Genomic DNA, 16,731 nt, shown 5'->3' with positions numbered 1-16,731 from the left:
TTGAGGTCCCAAAACCTTCCATCCGCCTCCATTATAAATCTCTGAACTTTTAAAGGAGTACAATTCTAAAACTATGCAACATTTCAAAGATTCCTTTTCAGGCAAACATGTCCACAGTAAGATGAACATTTTAAAGTATGAATGAGGTTACTAGGCGTAAGTATGTAGTTGTAAGCCTGGACTTAGTACATTTATTTTTTCACCATTGGGTCACTACCGAAACGAAAGTTGGTCACTACCGAAACGAAAGTTAAATCCGAAAAAATCACTAAGTGTGGAGGCCAAAATCGTCCCCCCGAAAACCTGTTAGGAGTACGTTTCAGGCAATTTAGAGTTGATTGGTAGTACTTTGTACTGCCGCATCGACAATACATGGGGCGCTTAAAGTAAAATATTTCAAAAACTACAAATCATTTCAAAGTAAAACATCTCAAGGATGCATGCCCACAGTAAGGGGGAATTTTTGAACTGTGAATGGAGTTTCTAGGTGAAAGTGTTTTTTTGAGGTCCCAAAACCTTCCATCCGCCTCCATTATAAATCTCTGAACTTTTAAAGGAGTACAATTCTAAAACTATGCAACATTTCAAAGATTCCTTTTCAGGCAAACATGTCCACAGTAAGATGAACATTTTAAAGTATGAATGAGGTTACTAGGCGTAAGTATGTAGTTGTAAGCCTGGACTTAGTAAATTTATTTTTTCACCATTGGGTCACTACCGAAACGAAAGTTGGTCACTACCGAAACGAAAGTTAAATCCGAAAAAATCACTAAGTGTGGAGGCCAAAATCGTCCTCCCGAAAACCTGTTAGGAGTACGTTTCAGGCAATTTAGAGTTGATTGGTAGTACTTTGTACTGCCGCATCGACAATACATGGGGCGCTTAAAGTTAAAAATTTCAAAAACTACAAATCATTTCAAAGTAAAACATCTCAAGGATGCATGTCCACAGTAAGGGGGAATTTTTTAACTGTGAATGGAGTTTCTAGGTGAAAGTGTTTTTTTGAGGTCCCAAAACCTTCCATCCGCCTCCATTATAAATCTCTGAACTTTTAAAGGAGTACAATTCTAAAACTATGCAACATTTCAAAGATTCCTTTTCAGGCAAACATGTCCACAGTAAGATGAACATTTTAAAGTATGAATGAGGTTACTAGGCGTAAGTATGTAGTTGTAAGCCTGGACTTAGTAAATTTATTTTTTCACCATTGGGTCACTACCGAAACGAAAGTTGGTCACTACCGAAACGAAAGTTAAATCCGAAAAAATCACTAAGTGTGGAGGCCAAAATCGTCCCCCCGAAAACCTGTTAGGAGTACGTTTCAGGCAATTTAGAGTTGATTGGTAGTACTTTGTACTGCCGCATCGACAATACATGGGGCGCTTAAAGTTAAAAATTTCAAAAACTCCAAATCATTTCAAAGTAAAACATCTCAAGGATGCATGTCCACAGTAAGGGGGATTTTTTGAACTGTGAATGGAGTTTCTAGGTGAAAGTGTTTTTCTGAGGTCCCAAAACCTTCCATCCGCCTCCATTATAAATCTCTGAACTTTTAAAGGAGTACAATTCTAAAACTATGCAACATTTCAAAGATTCCTTTTCAGGCAAACATGTCCACAGTAAGATGAACATTTTAAAGTATGAATGAGGTTACTAGGCGTAAGTATGTAGTTGTAAGCCTGGACTTAGTACATTTATTTTTTCACCATTGGGTCACTACCGAAACGAAAGTTGGTCACTACCGAAACGAAAGTTAAATCCGAAAAAATCACTAAGTGTGGAGGCCAAAATCGTCCCCCCGAAAACCTGTTAGGAGTACGTTTCAGGCAATTTAGAGTTGATTGGTAGTACTTTGTACTGCCGCATCGACAATACATGGGGCGCTTAAAGTAAAATATTTCAAAAACTACAAATCATTTCAAAGTAAAACATCTCAAGGATGCATGCCCACAGTAAGGGGGAATTTTTGAACTGTGAATGGAGTTTCTAGGTGAAAGTGTTTTTTTGAGGTCCCAAAACCTTCCATCCGCCTCCATTATAAATCTCTGAACTTTTAAAGGAGTACAATTCTAAAACTATGCAACATTTCAAAGATTCCTTTTCAGGCAAACATGTCCACAGTAAGATGAACATTTTAAAGTATGAATGAGGTTACTAGGCGTAAGTATGTAGTTGTAAGCCTCGACTTAGTAAATTTATTTTTTCACCATTGGGTCACTACCGAAACGAAAGTTGGTCACTACCAAAACGAAAGTTAAATCCGAAAAAATCACTAAGTGTGGAGGCCAAAATCGTCCCCCCGAAAACCTGTTAGGAGTACGTTTCAGGCAATTTAGAGTTGATTGGTAGTACTTTGTACTGCCGCATCGACAATACATGGGGCGCTTAAAGTTAAAAATTTCAAAAACTACAAATCATTTCAAAGTAAAACATCTCAAGGATGCATGTCCACAGTAAGGGGGAATTTTTTAACTGTGAATGGAGTTTCTAGGTGAAAGTGTTTTTTTGAGGTCCCAAAACCTTCCATCCGCCACCATTATAAATCTCTGAACTTTTAAAGGAGTACAATTCTAAAACTATGCAACATTTCAAAGATTCCTTTTCAGGCAAACATGTCCACAGTAAGATGAACATTTTAAAGTATGAATGAGGTTACTAGGCGTAAGTATGTAGTTGTAAGCCTGCCTTTAAATGTCCATTGCCGCATCGACAATGCATGGGGTGCTTAAAGTTAAATATCTCCAAAACTACAAATGATTTAAAAAAGAAAAAATCTGAAGCATGCATGTCCACAGTAAGGTGGAATTTTTGAACTCTGAATGGAGTTTCTAGGTGAAAGTGTTTTTTTGAGGTCCCAAAACCTTCCATCCGCCTCCATTATAGATCTCTGAACTTTTAAAGGAGTACAATTCTAAAACTATGCAACATTTCAAAGATTCCTTTTCAGGCAAGCATGTCCACAGTAAGATGAACATTTTAAAGTATGAATGACGTTACTAGGCGTAAGTATGTAGTTGTAAGCCTGCCTTTAAATGTCCATTGCCGCATCGACAATGCATGGGGCGCTTAAAGTTAAATATCTCCAAAACTACAAATGATTTTTTTTTTTCATCTCAAGCATGCATGTCCACAGTAAGGTGGAATTTTTGAACTGTGAATGGAGTTTCTAGGTGAAAGTGTTTTTTTGAGGTCCCAAAATCTTCCATCGACCTCCATTATAAAACTCTGAACTTTTAAAGGAGTACAATTCTAAAACTATGCAACATTTCAAAGATCCCTTTTCAGGCAAAAATGTCCATATTAGGATGAACATTTTAAAGTTTGAATGGGGTTTCTATTCTATATATGACTTTTTGAATCTTTACAGTCAGTTCACCTTCTTTTGGGTCTTGAGTCAAACCAATTACTCCCGCGGAGACATCAAATTTCTCTTTTGGGCCTTGAGTCCCAAGACTCAAGGCCCAAAAGAGAAATTTGATGTACTTTTTCCCCTAAAATCTATAAAAGCAGTGATGGTCAATGGCAAAATGGACAAGAGTTTCTAGGTTAAAGTGTTTTTTTGAGGTCCATTTTACCATTGACCATCACTGCTTTTATAGATATTAGGTGGAAAAGTGCAAACTTTGGCAGGCTACTAGTACTACATACTTACACCTAGAACCCCCATTCAAACTTTAAAATGTTCATCTTAATGTGGACATGTTTGCCTGAAATGCTTTGCCCGAAAAACTGCTTTAGTTAGTTGACTTGACTGACATTATTCCCAAATGTATGTATTATATTCAGAGCATTGGTGATAAAAAAAAAAAAACATTGACTATTACATTGTTCTAATGTAGGATCATGCCCAACTAGTTGATAGTTTTATTGATAATTCCACCTTTTTTAATCTTTTAAAAATGTGAGTACTTTTACTTTTGGTACTTGGAAGTATATTTTAATGCCAGTGCTTTTGTACTTTTACTAAAGTAACATTTTTTACACAGGTTTACACTTAAACTTGAAAAGTGAAAACACAGTATTTTTTATATTATATTGCTACTTATACTTGTAAAACAATCTGAGTACTTCTTCCACCACGGAGTTCACCAGCTCAGTAATAAAGACCCCCACCAGGTACCAGCTCAAATTTATTTGCAGAGGATCACATAACAGGTATTCAACATTTGGTCATCATAAAGTCAAAAACAGGAAAAAGGAGAGTGAACAAGAAGGGGATTAGGACTCAAGTCCTACAAAAAGCCTGCAGAGAAAAAACAGTCCATGGATTAAATGACTTCTCCTAATCCCCTTGTATCTCCACTAAGAGGCTGTAGGTGTGTCTTGTCATGCTGATAACTTCATTCACACACAGGACACTGGGAGCGCAGAGAAACTGACATCGTATTCTAGACCCATTAACACTTAATGTGCTGCTTCCAATTCTGCTCACACCAAAATCCCTTTCCAAGCATCTTCATGCAAGCCTTTAGAAAATTGTTTTTCCCTTTTAAAAAATTCTGCTCACACCAAAATCCCTTTCCAAGCATCTTCATGCAATCCTTTTGGAAATTGTCTTCCCTTTGTAAAGACAAAAACAAACAATACATCGTCGCTGTCGGGCACAAACCTTGTAGCTCCATATCTAATTTATTTTCATAAATTAATGCCCTTTTTATACTTTGTATGATAGTGTCACACAAGGGTAGCAACAACAGCCAATCTGCAAGCTCAGGACCGCTTTGAAAATGAGATGCTACATCTCAAGTTACCCTTTCAATACATTCTGACTACTGACATGCACACAACAGGGACGCCAGGTTGATAGTGGTTAAGTCTGTGTGGGTTTTATGCACATTTAACCAATGAGATATATTAAGAAGATGTGACTAAATAACTACAGTTTTTTCTTTTTCCATTTCCTGAAAAGGTAAATAAAGGTTTCCACCAGACAGCGACAACAGAATTACAGACACAGGCTTGTTTGAAACGGCATGCTATGACAATCCATGTCCAAGTTTATTTCCTGTCAGCTACTGATATCCACAAACACTTGCAACAGGAAATGAACTCCATGGACACACTTAGAATGTTTATGCTGTCACATTTGAAAAGGACAACTGAAGGTGTCCATACGAAACCGTTTCAGGGGACACAGACACCTTTTTTTTCTGAGTTCAGATTCAGCATGGTGTGCGTGAGGTGGTAATCAAAGCACTATTATCCCGCACTGTATTTCATATAATTATCTCAACAACAGGGACTGTTGTTTTAGTTTCCTTTCAGTGACTTCAGATTGCAGAGTGGGTGAGTTGCAGCAAAAAAACCTAACAAACAAAAAAACTGGTGAGAGTTGAACACTGCGAGCACAATAACCATTGAAGGCGCTTGTAAGTGATATTTCTTTGTTAAAGTAAGTGTTAAAGAGCTCTATATTCCATTAGCTGCTATATTGTTTGTTCAGTGACCGGGGTCTCCTCATCTCTCCAGCTCTTTAATAAACACAAAATACATTTGCAAGTCGGGATATCAATTTCAATATCAATATCAATCCAATCAAATGAGAGAAGTCACACAGGATACAGGAAAAACAAGTCTAATTGTGGGGAACTCTCTGCTGATTGGATGAAATTAGTGTCCTGAAATTTTATTTTCTGTTTACTAAAAATTGGAGAGACAGGGAGACCGCTGTTATTGAACACTCTATACTTTTTCAATTATACTGTATATTGGAACATAGAACTTTAACCTTTTAACAAAACTTTGTTCTAGAAAATATATTACTTACACCATACGCCTATTTACTTTATTGTACAATGAATAGCAAAAAATAGCAGATGTGCAAGCTCCCGACAACGCATTGTGATGCGACATGTTGTGAGCTTGCAGATCTGCAAACTTTGAAAATATTTGAAAATGACTCCCAAAATAGGGACAGGTCGAATAATGGTTAATGGTCACTCTCTGTTCACTCTATCACAGGGTGAGCACATGAAAGTTTCACGCTTCTCACTAGTCTACAGCAGTGGTTCCAAAACTGGGGGTCGGGAACCCCAGGGGGGTCCCCAAATAATTTTGGGGGTCCCCAGATGATTAGCTTAATGTGCAACATTGCTTTCTCAACAAACCAACATAAAGTATAAGTGTATACAGGGTATCTACACATTTCTAAAGTTTCAATTAAATGACTTTTAAGGCCTTTTTAATACCAAATTCGCCAAATTATCAAATATTACATAAGAAAGAGGCAAACATTGTGAAAATAGCCGATCTACACGCTTGTAGTTCGGCTATTTTCACAATATTTATCTGTGGAACCGAGTCAAACTAAAAGTAATGCCTACAATTTCAAGTGCTTGTCAGGGTGGAGGGGGGGGGGGGGGGGGTCGTGGCTTGAAAAGTTTGGGAACCCTTGGTCTACTGGACGGAAATAGGAGGCACGCTGAATACAGCAATAGCTTGAAAAAGCTGCGTGCTAAAATCTCTACCGTTATAATACCGTATGGGTTGATTAAAAACATGCATCTGCCATCTTTCCCTTTTCTAGTGGATATTACAGGAAGGCCTGTTGGTTGCTGAAGATCTAAATACTAGCAGCAGCTTGAGATGAGGGCTGACCTACAACTCAGTGGAAAACAATTTCTTCAGCGCACCCTGGTGGCCGAACCACTTGTTGCATTGAACACATAACTTTTGTCTTGGGTTTTAAAAACCCAGGACCTGCGTCAAATATCATCCCTTCTCTCTCCACTGTTCCTGTCTAAAGACAAAGAAAGACCTTGAAAAAAAATGTACAAACAAAGAAGAAAACCCATTTTCAACCTGAGACAGAACAACAGAGCAATCTACAAATAAGAAACTAAGCAGAATACAAATTGGACTTAAGAGAGAACTTGCTATTTGCTAACACTAGTCTAGTAGGTTCAATATACTCCAGTGCACAAATCAACAGCTGACATTAAAGCTGAAATCCATAACTTATTTTGTGTGAGTAAAATGTCTACCTTTTCCTCTATTGAGACATTTAGATCCTGTGGTAGGACCACTACTGGTTGATATGAGGTATTGACGTTCTGTCCCTTATAGCTCAATAGTAGAAATGTTGGCCCTTGCCCGGATTCAAATCCCAGGTAGTACAAGAGCGATTCTCAACCTGTGGGCCGGGGCTCACTGGTGGGCCGTGAGGATATTGCAAGTGGGTCCCCAAATAACTGGCATTCTAATGTAAAATAGCATTAATAACAAAAATAATGTAAAAGAAAATGTCATGGTATTTAACATATTGAGTGCCAGGGGTTTTTCAAAACAGGGTACCTCCAGTGCCTGGAATTTTAACCATTTTTGGACCTTTTTCAAGTAGTCACAAAATATTTTCAGTGATCTCCGTCCTCACGGTGATCCCCTCATTACACACACAGGGGTCTCGTACAATCCGGGGAAAAACATTAAAAACATTCGGTAATCCGTTCCATAGTTGCAGCCAGTTGAAAACAGTCAAAAATACATACTAAAAAAGAAAAGTACACAGGAGCCGAGATACAGGCTTTTGAAGTCATAAGTTAACCAGGAAGTGGATTGGAGTCTAAATCTTCGAAGAATCATATCTCCTGGTGCTGTGAAGGAAAACTTTTTTTTTCTTTTTCTTTTTTTTTGCCCATTGGCACACCTCGTTTGGATTATGAAAAACGGTCCGGACCGTTTTTGGCACTCAATGTGTTAATATGCGTTTTCATAGTGATAGCGATAAATACTATGTTAGTTCCATTGATCTAAACGGGAACACAATCGATTGATCATTAAAATAAACTGAAAATTCATGCGGCCACCCATCTGACCACTTAACTTGTTAAGAGGTTAGATGGGAGGGCCGCAAACACTTTCAAGATTTTCAAGTGGGCCCTGATCCAGAAAAGGTTGAGAACCACTGTAGTACATGACATGAAAGCTATGGGTTTCAGCTTTAATAAAGAATACAAAATGAACAACTAAAAGACCTTATGTGTGTGCTCTTCTCATTCTAAATCACAAATACTTCCACATGTATTTACAAATAAATTAGCCCATTTCTAGGAAAATGATATATTCTAGTAGCAAAAACAACACAATTATAGGGGCAGGTAGTCATAGTTTAACGACTAAAGCCCTATTCAAAGTCGTAAATAAAAATGTGCAGCTCTATAAGCTCACAACCCCTCGTAATTTGTTGTGAGCTTGTAGATCTGCTATTTGGCCGATCTGCAAGCTCACAACACATCGCAACATGTTGTGAGCTTGTAGATCTGTTAGATTTGTGAATATTTTTGGAACATTTTCACCTATGACATGCCCAAAATAGGGACACTGGGGTCAAAGTGGTTAACTGAAGTGGAATCTTTTCTTTCTGGGACATTACAGTGTGATTACACAGTAAAGATAACCTAGACAATTTGAACTGCAAAAATGGGGGATGAAATGACCCAATACTTAACATGCATCAAAGATAAAATGGTGTTGAAATGAAGAGCTCCCTGTTGAGGCCCTGACACACCTAAGCTGACTTGTTAGGACTCATGCTGCATTCACACAAGCGGCGAAAAGCTACACAACAGCCAAACATGGTGAGCTACATTGCTGCCAAGTAGCTCAAACCACACTGCATAAAGGAAAAAGGGCTAAATATCACAGAGGGTTTTCTTCCATTTACGGAATGGAGCAGGAATTGTGGGTTGAGAGAAGGGGAGTTTGAAAGGTCAAATAAAAACATGATTGACTGATGCTTCACTGTGTCATTGGAGTGTTGACAAAAGTTGAGTCCAGCTCAACTATTTTCTGTAGTGTCAGGCATCACTCTGTAGTTTCATGTCACTGTCTTCCATTGAAAATGACAGTTCTACTATAGACTATATTGCGTTTATTACGGTCAGGTCTATAATGCATTACAAGTGCATTTTGTTGTCTGTTGCTTTGTCGAAGCTAGTGTGAACACAGCATAACTGCGACTCATGACTGATGGCTTTGCGGATAACGTTTAAAGTTGCTCTTGGTGTGTTGGGGCCTTTATATGGATTTAGAAAAAATAATACATACCCATATATACACAATTTAAACCATATTTTAGGAGGAGAGCGTGACGACAGTATGATGTAAAAGTAGGTAAATGAACCCAGACAACTGAAGCCAACATTTGAATAAGAGACGACTGCTACATGATTAACACTGCTACAGCTAATGGTCTCCTGGTAGAAGACTTGGTTGAGTCTATCCGAGTCATGAAGGATACATGACAGCAAGAGAGCACAATATATGAGAACATATTGAACATTATAATATCCATATTGCGAGAGGCTGCAATGTTTATGGAACAAGAAAGGTTTCAGACAAACTCCAAAAGTAGTGTTCTGATGCTCCTCGTCAAAAGAAAAAAAATAATTACTGTAGGTCAAAACCTAATAGGTATATTGCGGGACAGATAGCGGAAGTGGTGCCACTCCACTGAGGTGAGTGATTAAGTTACACCATCGTTCACCTTCTGAGGACCTACCTAAAGATAGGGCTGGGCAATGTATAGATATTATAGCGATACTGTGATATGAGACTAGATATGGTAATATGGCGAATATTATATAAAAAAAGATGGCGTAAGTGTTATTTTTTCCCCCATTTTATACTCAGTTATAATAAAATGGTCAAATATTTTGTTAACCCTTACTGATGATCTATAAGCTCACTATGCATCGCGATGCACTGAGAATATGGTTACAATAAGATTATTATCACAATATTGACATAAATATTGAGTTATTTGATTCCCAGCCCTAGCTGAAGACCCCTGCAGGTGTAAATGAAGACTATCATTTTTGCAAATCAGGCTGTTGGAGGTTCCTAATGACCAATAGGAACCTCCAACACTCGGCCGGGCGACCAATGGTGTAACTTCATCAGTCGCGGACATTGGCTTTTAGAGGGCTGGCCTGCTGTTGCGGGCCAACCAAAAACATTTTTAGATCACCGAGCGTGGAGAAATCTTCATCCACATGAGTCACATGACAGATCTCAACCACAGCACTTAGCTGTAGTGTTGCAATATGATATAGTTTGTCAATACTGTGCAGCCCTACAACAGTATAAAGGTATAATAATATTGTGTATGCTGGCTGAGACATCACTAGTGTGTGTGTGTTTGTGTTGTTGGGTTTTCAATGAGGTTATAGACAATGTGTGCCTGTGTGTGTGTGTGTGTGTGTGTGTGTGTGTGTGTGTGTGCCTGTGTGTCTGTGTCTGCGTCTGCGTGTGTGTGTGTGTGTGTGTGTGTGTCTGTGTGTGTGTGTGTGTGTGTGTGTGTGTGTGTGTGTAATGGATGAATTGATATGCCTCAGGGAGCATGGCCACTCTAACCCCATAGGTCTTCGGTTCGTCCAAATTTATACACGAGCGTGCTGCAGAGAGAGAGAGAGAGAGAAAGCGATACAGTGTAATTGACACATGGTGTTTGGAGGAAAGACTGTTACGTGACTTTGTTGATCAAAGTCACATGTTTCAGTATGTGTTCATTTCTTACTCACCTGAAGAAGATGAAAGCATTCTGAAAGAACACAGCCAGACCTGGAGCCACTTCCTTCTCTGCAAAACACATCACATAACACAAAAGTAAACACAAAAAAATCGATTATAATTAGGGGTGTGCCGATACACTAATTTCACGAAACGATACGATACGATATTTGGCTCACAACTTCGATACGATTTCGATACGATACGATACGCACTTTTTTTATTATGAAAATAAATGGGGGAGAAAAAAAAGGAAATGCAAACAAATAATTCTGTTTTTGCATTATTCAGACATGCAAACTTGTAGCTTTTCAGCCGTTTTGAATCCAAATAGGGCAATAGTGTGACACCTGACCCGAAAAAAAAACAACATGTTGTCACCCTTTTCACCTCGGGGCTGTTTGCATGCCTGATTATTTTGATTGGTGTAAAAAAAATTTTTTTTTTTTTTTTTTTCAAAACGATATTTTTTTTTTCCAAAACGATACATATCGTCGCGAAAACGTATCGCGATATATCGCGGGACGATATATCGGCACACCCCTAATTATAATAACAAACATCTATTTCAATGAAATAATCAATTTTCAAAAACAGTTTGCTATTTTTGCAAGGCAAAGTATAAAATAGGGATTAAGTGGTTAATCAGATGAATGAATTTAGTTGATGAAAAAAAATGCACTTCCTGAATGTTTTGATTAATCTAAAAAGTAATCGACTATATAATAGGATGATAAGCGACAGTTGCAGCCTCAAACACATCCCCTTTCCCAGCTGGAGAGAAGGGTAATAAGAGTAAGAAAGAACATGGAGTTTTTTCTCAGCAGTAATACAGGACTTAGAGGAGTATTGGTCGCAGAGAAATGCTTCCTTCCCAGGAAATTGAGAGGCTGAAAGCTGAGGTTAACTGATACTGAACTGAGACTATTTTAAGATTATAGCTCTGTATAGGAGCATTTACATTCATTACGAGACAGATTACAACTCATCTCATCTGCCTGCTGATAAACCAGACAGACAGACAGACAGAGAGACAGACAAGGAAAATCAAGGACAGTAGACAAAGAACAACAAACTAAGCTGGTGCCGGGACGTCGATTGGCGTCTGGACGAAAATTGGTCATGGATTGTACAGCATGGGGTGTACTGTGCCATCGGTAGTAGTGAGGGATCTGTGTGGGTCGTTATTTTGGATTCAAAACTGCGATTTTCGACGAAAGGCGACAAGTTTGCATGCCTGAGTATATATCAGCCTTGACTCACTTGGCACCACGTAGCCACCGAACAGAATCCAGATGGAAGCGATGAGAGATCCAAACATCATCATGAAACCAATGAACAGCCAGAGACGGGCTCCTATTGGACAGAGACACAGACCAGGACGTTACACCTGGTACTAGAACAGTACACTAACTTAACATTATAAAATAATATAATTGATAAACATTATAAAACTCTACGTGCACACATGTAGACACACACACAAAAACACACACCTGTTCTCCCAAGGCAGCCCTCGCCATATGTGTCACCTCTCACCTGACCGTTAGACACAGCATTGATCCTGAGCATAAAAAAACATTAAAAACAGAGTTTAGGTTAAAATCCATCAAAAACATGTATTTTTTGTTATAATAACGTTAATAACTTTTTTGACACCTTAATGTGGTAGTAATAATAATAATTCAGTCACACACACACACACACACACACACACGTGTGAGATGATTGCTTACATGAAGAATGCGATGGTGGAGAAGACACCACAGGTGTGGAAGGCGTGGTTCATCTGTTCCTGACTGGGATAGCTGACTGCAGCATCGATCATGATCCACCAGCCTGTAAAGAACTAACAGACAATCCAACATCAGCTACGGAAACACACATCTGTTGACACACGCAGCACACACACACACCAACCCATATACAAACACATCCACACACACTTATATAACATACATATAGAGTACAAACTTGTAACCAACATTAAACCTGATTTATATTATATTATTTAATTGAATTTCTTTTTCTTCATGTTTTTGCATTTTCAGAATATCTTTATAAAGTGTGGGATAGGAGGAGAAGGGTGACTTATAATAGATTAATTTTCATAAATGTTTATGTGCAGGAATATATGAACGTATGTACTGTATGCGGCTTGTTCAGGCTGTATTATGATTTGCTGGTTGGGTATACACTGGAATGTTTATTTTGTTTTTGTTTTAAAATTGATGTGTCTGATAATCCCGTGTGGGATGGGTCAAGAAATTGTCCAGACCAGAAATAAAACATTCATTCATTCATATACTTTGTTGCGCGGCGGTGTTGTGTGCCGAAAATAGCCGTGAGCTTGTAGATTTTTTTATTTACGTGTTATTTTCAGCACGTGACTCCAATGTGCACATCAACACGCTCCTGCTAGACTGCACACACTCCATTTTTTCTTCCCACACAGACAAAGGGAGAAAAGCAGAAACGTGGAGCACCTCTTATGAAGATAAAGCCCAGAGGCTCCTGGGTGACTTCTCAGATTAAAAAACTAACAAAACTGCACACATTCGATAAACAGCGCCATCTGTGCTATATCATACCTCATCAACACCTCTGTCTGGGGAAACAGATAAAAGCCTTCTCCATGGACACTATTCATTCCCCACGACGATCACAACGAAACAACAAGCTGGCAAACAAGTGCCGACGCATTCTGCTGAGATAATTGAGGCCTCTGGAGAGCTCTGTGATTGCTGCCGCTATAATAGCCTCATCCACCCGTTTGTTTTCTGAGAGGGACAACACATTGTGTAAATTTCTATGACTTCAAAATTGCTCCCTGGGTTGTTGTTTTTTATGATGAAGGCAAATTATAGCTCTTCTTTAAGTGTGTGAAAAGATTGTGAGTAGGGGATGTGGGCGCCTAGTCATTATTTTTGCTAGTCTAGGACAGTGGCTTTCAAAGTGGGGGCCACGTTCTCCAAGGGGGCAGCCAGGGGGATGGATCAAATGGAAAGGAGAGGACATTTTTGACACAAAAAAAAAGAACTCATAAAAGAATATATCATTTTTTTAAACTAATTTTCAAAAATAGCATGAATAGTAGATCTACAAGCTCACAACATTCATGATGCAACGCGTTGTGAGCTTGTAGATCAGTTAAACATTTTTTAAAGCCATTTCACAATAGGCACACAAAAGTCAGAGCCAGAGGCTATGGCTATTTGGGGTTCTTGGCATGGAAAGGTTTGGTAATCCTTGGTTAGGACATGAGCACAGGCTGGTAGTGAGGGGACTGCAGCTTGTAGTGCTGCAAAAAAGAAGACTAAACCGTTTGCAGAACGGTGTTTAATTCTGTGCACGGTTTCCAATTTCATACATGCATACTTTCTGCTCTCTTCTCTTTTTTCCCCCAATCAAAATGTAATATGATTCGTGAGCAAGGTTCAGCTTAGTCAGCTATTATTGGTAGTCGCCATATTCAGTATGTAGAAGACTGCTACATCAATCTATGCATTTCTCTCTCTGAGTTTTTTTTATATCATCTCCAGAATACATTTTATTCCTGCTTATTGAGGTATACAATTGCTGTTTTTACAGAACCCATCTGACATTGGTAACAGCAATTACGCAGCCGATGAGTCCCGATTTCTAACCACTTTCAACCTGGTGTCCCTATTTTGGCCATGTAATTAAAGGCAAAGAATATGGGTGCTATTAAATTAATACAGGTTTCTATTTACCGCTCTCCTATAACATGACTCATGTGTGCTTAGGGTGTAATGTAATAAAGTGCAAAGCAGAGGCACCCCCAGCAGTGGTCCCCGGACCCACCCAGGGGTCCTTGACAGGGTTCCAGGGGGTTCCCAGCAAAATGAGTTTTCCCCAATCAGGATCAGTTTTAACCACTTCAACCCTATATACATTGACTATTTGCAAATAGTTGATCTACAAGCTTTGCACTTTGAAACATAAAAAAAAAGAAAAAAAAAAGGAAAAAAAGTATCATTTTAACAACACATATCTTGTGTGGGGGTGCCTGGCACAAACTATTTTCAGATGGGGGTCCACGGCCAAATACATATTAATTTGGGGTCCTGAACATGAAAACGAAAAATGTTCAACATTTGTACTCACTCACTCTCTCTCTCTCACTCCTTTTCTCTCTCTTTCACTCCCTTTCTCTCTCCACTGACCAGAACTCCTGAGGAGATGGAGGCCACGGTGTTCCTCCTCTCCCCCCAGTCGATGCATTCACACTCGGGCCAGCGGAAGTTGTCCAGGAAGCCGGCCATCCTGCACTCTTCTTCTCAGAACCTCCTCCACTGGCAGGTGACCAGCAGCCCTCGTTCCCCTCCTGGTTCCTCCCGTGTCTGTGCGGACGCTGGAGTGCTCTGGTGCCGTCTAGATAGATACAGGCTGCCTGGGGAGTCACTTTAAAATCAGTACCTGTGAAGACAAAATAATTAACAGTTAATTGAACAAATTGATTTAAATCAATAAAGAAACAACAATCGATTTTGGCCGTAGATATTTAGTGTAGCGCGAAAACAGGAACAGGCAGAGTATAGAGCCCTGAACTAAGTATACAGTATAAATTCAGATTTTTATTTTTTTTCGTTGGCCAAGCGGAGCGCTTTCAAATGTTGATTTGATTTTATCAGCTGATCAAAGTTGTGTCTGCTGTCTCTAGATTCCTGGCTCAATGCTCTGCAACATGTTAATTGTATCCTATTGTATTGTATCCTCTAGATATTCGACATGGCCATGGTGATATAGGCCAAAGTATTAAGACAAAATTCACTAATATACCGATGTATACAGAACCACTGGTCCAAGCTGAGGCTCTCTCTAGATTGTGTCAGCAATGACAGTGTACAAAATATGTATTGCATGATACACCCCTTTCTTCCCCTTTTTTCATTTTCAGCATAAAAACAGATCCAGGCAGCACTTTTTCTTCATAACAGGCGGCCAGTGGGAACACATCCTAATGCAACTTATGTTATTCGGGATGAGTACACACTGGCAGTAAAATACACTCACTGTTCATTTAACTGTAAATGTTACGCAGGTCCATATGGTTACTTTTGGTTACAATTAACATTTTGCGGCAAACCTACTGTATGTAGAAATCTAACAAGTACACACTGAACAGGATTGGCATAAAACATCTATTCAGATAACAGACTGGACTCATTAACAGAATGTAATGATAACAACACTAACGTGTAGGTGAACCATAAACACTTACTGCTAGTTACTTAACAACAGTGGTGGAAAAAGTACTCAAATGTTTTACTTATGTAAAAGTATCAGTACTGCAATGTAGAAATACTCCTACACTACAAGTTAAAGTCCAGAATTCAAAGTTTACTTGAATAAAGTAAAGTAAAAGTACAAAAGTATTGGTATCAAAAAATGTACTTAAAGTACCAACATGAGAAAGTACTCATTGTGCAGAATGTCCCATTTCACAGGTTTTCAAGTGTATAAAATGTATAAAAAAATCTTTAGAAAATAGCAGATCTACAATTGTGAGCTATTTTCAAATGGACGATATGTATAGAGAATAATTGTAGTGGAGTAAAACTATATGTGCCTCTGAGATGTGGAGTGTGAGTACTGGAGTAGAGGTAAAAAATAATGAAAACTGGAAATACTCCAGTAAAGTAAAACATACCTCAAGATTTTACTTAAGTACAGTACTTACTTTATACAACTGGTTAACAATACCATTGCTCAGTAGAAAAGAAAGAAAGAAAGAAAGAAAAACAGCAATGACTAACATGTCCACTGCTCCACTCCTGACATTCATTACCAAAGAATGACTCTTCATTAGTCTAGAGGACAACTAGAACTAATTAAAGCTAGCCTTGGATCTAGCCTTGATATGACTTGTATCAAGGCTAAATAAAAGCTAATGTTAGCAACCGTTAGCTTCAGTAGCATCAATCTTAAGTTCAGACAAATCAAACGATACCTGGTCAGGTATAATATAATAATATGGTATAATAATCCTCACGATGAGAGAACGACTATCTTCACTCACCCCCACTTGCATTAAACACGTAAATAATAACATTTTGCAGTCTCACCTGCATATAATGCTTTCACTTTCATCAAGCATTAGACGCTAACCAACCAGCTAGCAGTGTTGCCATATTTTGTGAGAGAAATAAGCAACCAGGTCTAGAACCAGAAAACTAGCCGATGCGACGCGGTGTGAGC

General features: G+C 38.7%; 1 protein-coding gene across 1 annotated transcript; it reads right to left on the bottom strand.

Moving 5' to 3' along the window:
- Window positions 1-4,117: 4,117 nt before the first annotated feature.
- LOC311065077 (transmembrane protein 50B) lies at window positions 4,118-16,660 on the bottom strand. The gene is made up of 7 exons (XM_084085285.1): window positions 16,599-16,660; window positions 14,697-14,949; window positions 12,246-12,358; window positions 12,006-12,073; window positions 11,773-11,865; window positions 10,521-10,578; window positions 4,118-10,394 (listed from the first exon to the last, which is right to left on the bottom strand). The coding sequence occupies exons 2-7, from the start codon at window positions 14,793-14,795 to the stop codon at window positions 10,349-10,351; spliced, it is 477 nt and encodes a 158-aa protein (XP_083941411.1). The 5' UTR covers window positions 14,796-14,949; window positions 16,599-16,660; the 3' UTR covers window positions 4,118-10,348.
- Window positions 16,661-16,731: the final 71 nt, after the last annotated feature.

This window comes from Gymnoscopelus microlampas (genome assembly GCF_963454915.1).
Source record: "Gymnoscopelus microlampas genome assembly, chromosome: 17".
Taxonomy (NCBI): domain Eukaryota; kingdom Metazoa; phylum Chordata; class Actinopteri; order Myctophiformes; family Myctophidae; genus Gymnoscopelus; species Gymnoscopelus microlampas.
Note: the sequence above shows the minus strand (reverse complement) of the source record. Positions and strands in the feature narration are given on the sequence as shown.

What these genes read in the sequence shown, in the direction of transcription:
- LOC311065077 (XM_084085285.1), bottom strand. Translation starts at nt 14,795, where the DNA reads ATGGCCGGCTTCCTGGACAACTTCCGCTGGCCCGAGTGTGAATGCATC. An exon ending in GGGCTGCCTTGGGAGAACAG is followed by an intron (nt 11,866 to 12,005) that starts GTGTGTGTTTTT and finishes TCTGTCCAATAG; the next exon opens with GAGCCCGTCTCTGGCTGTTC. An exon ending in CGGTGGCTACGTGGTGCCAA is followed by an intron (nt 10,579 to 11,772) that starts GTGAGTCAAGGC and finishes TGTGTTTTGCAG; the next exon opens with AGAAGGAAGTGGCTCCAGGT.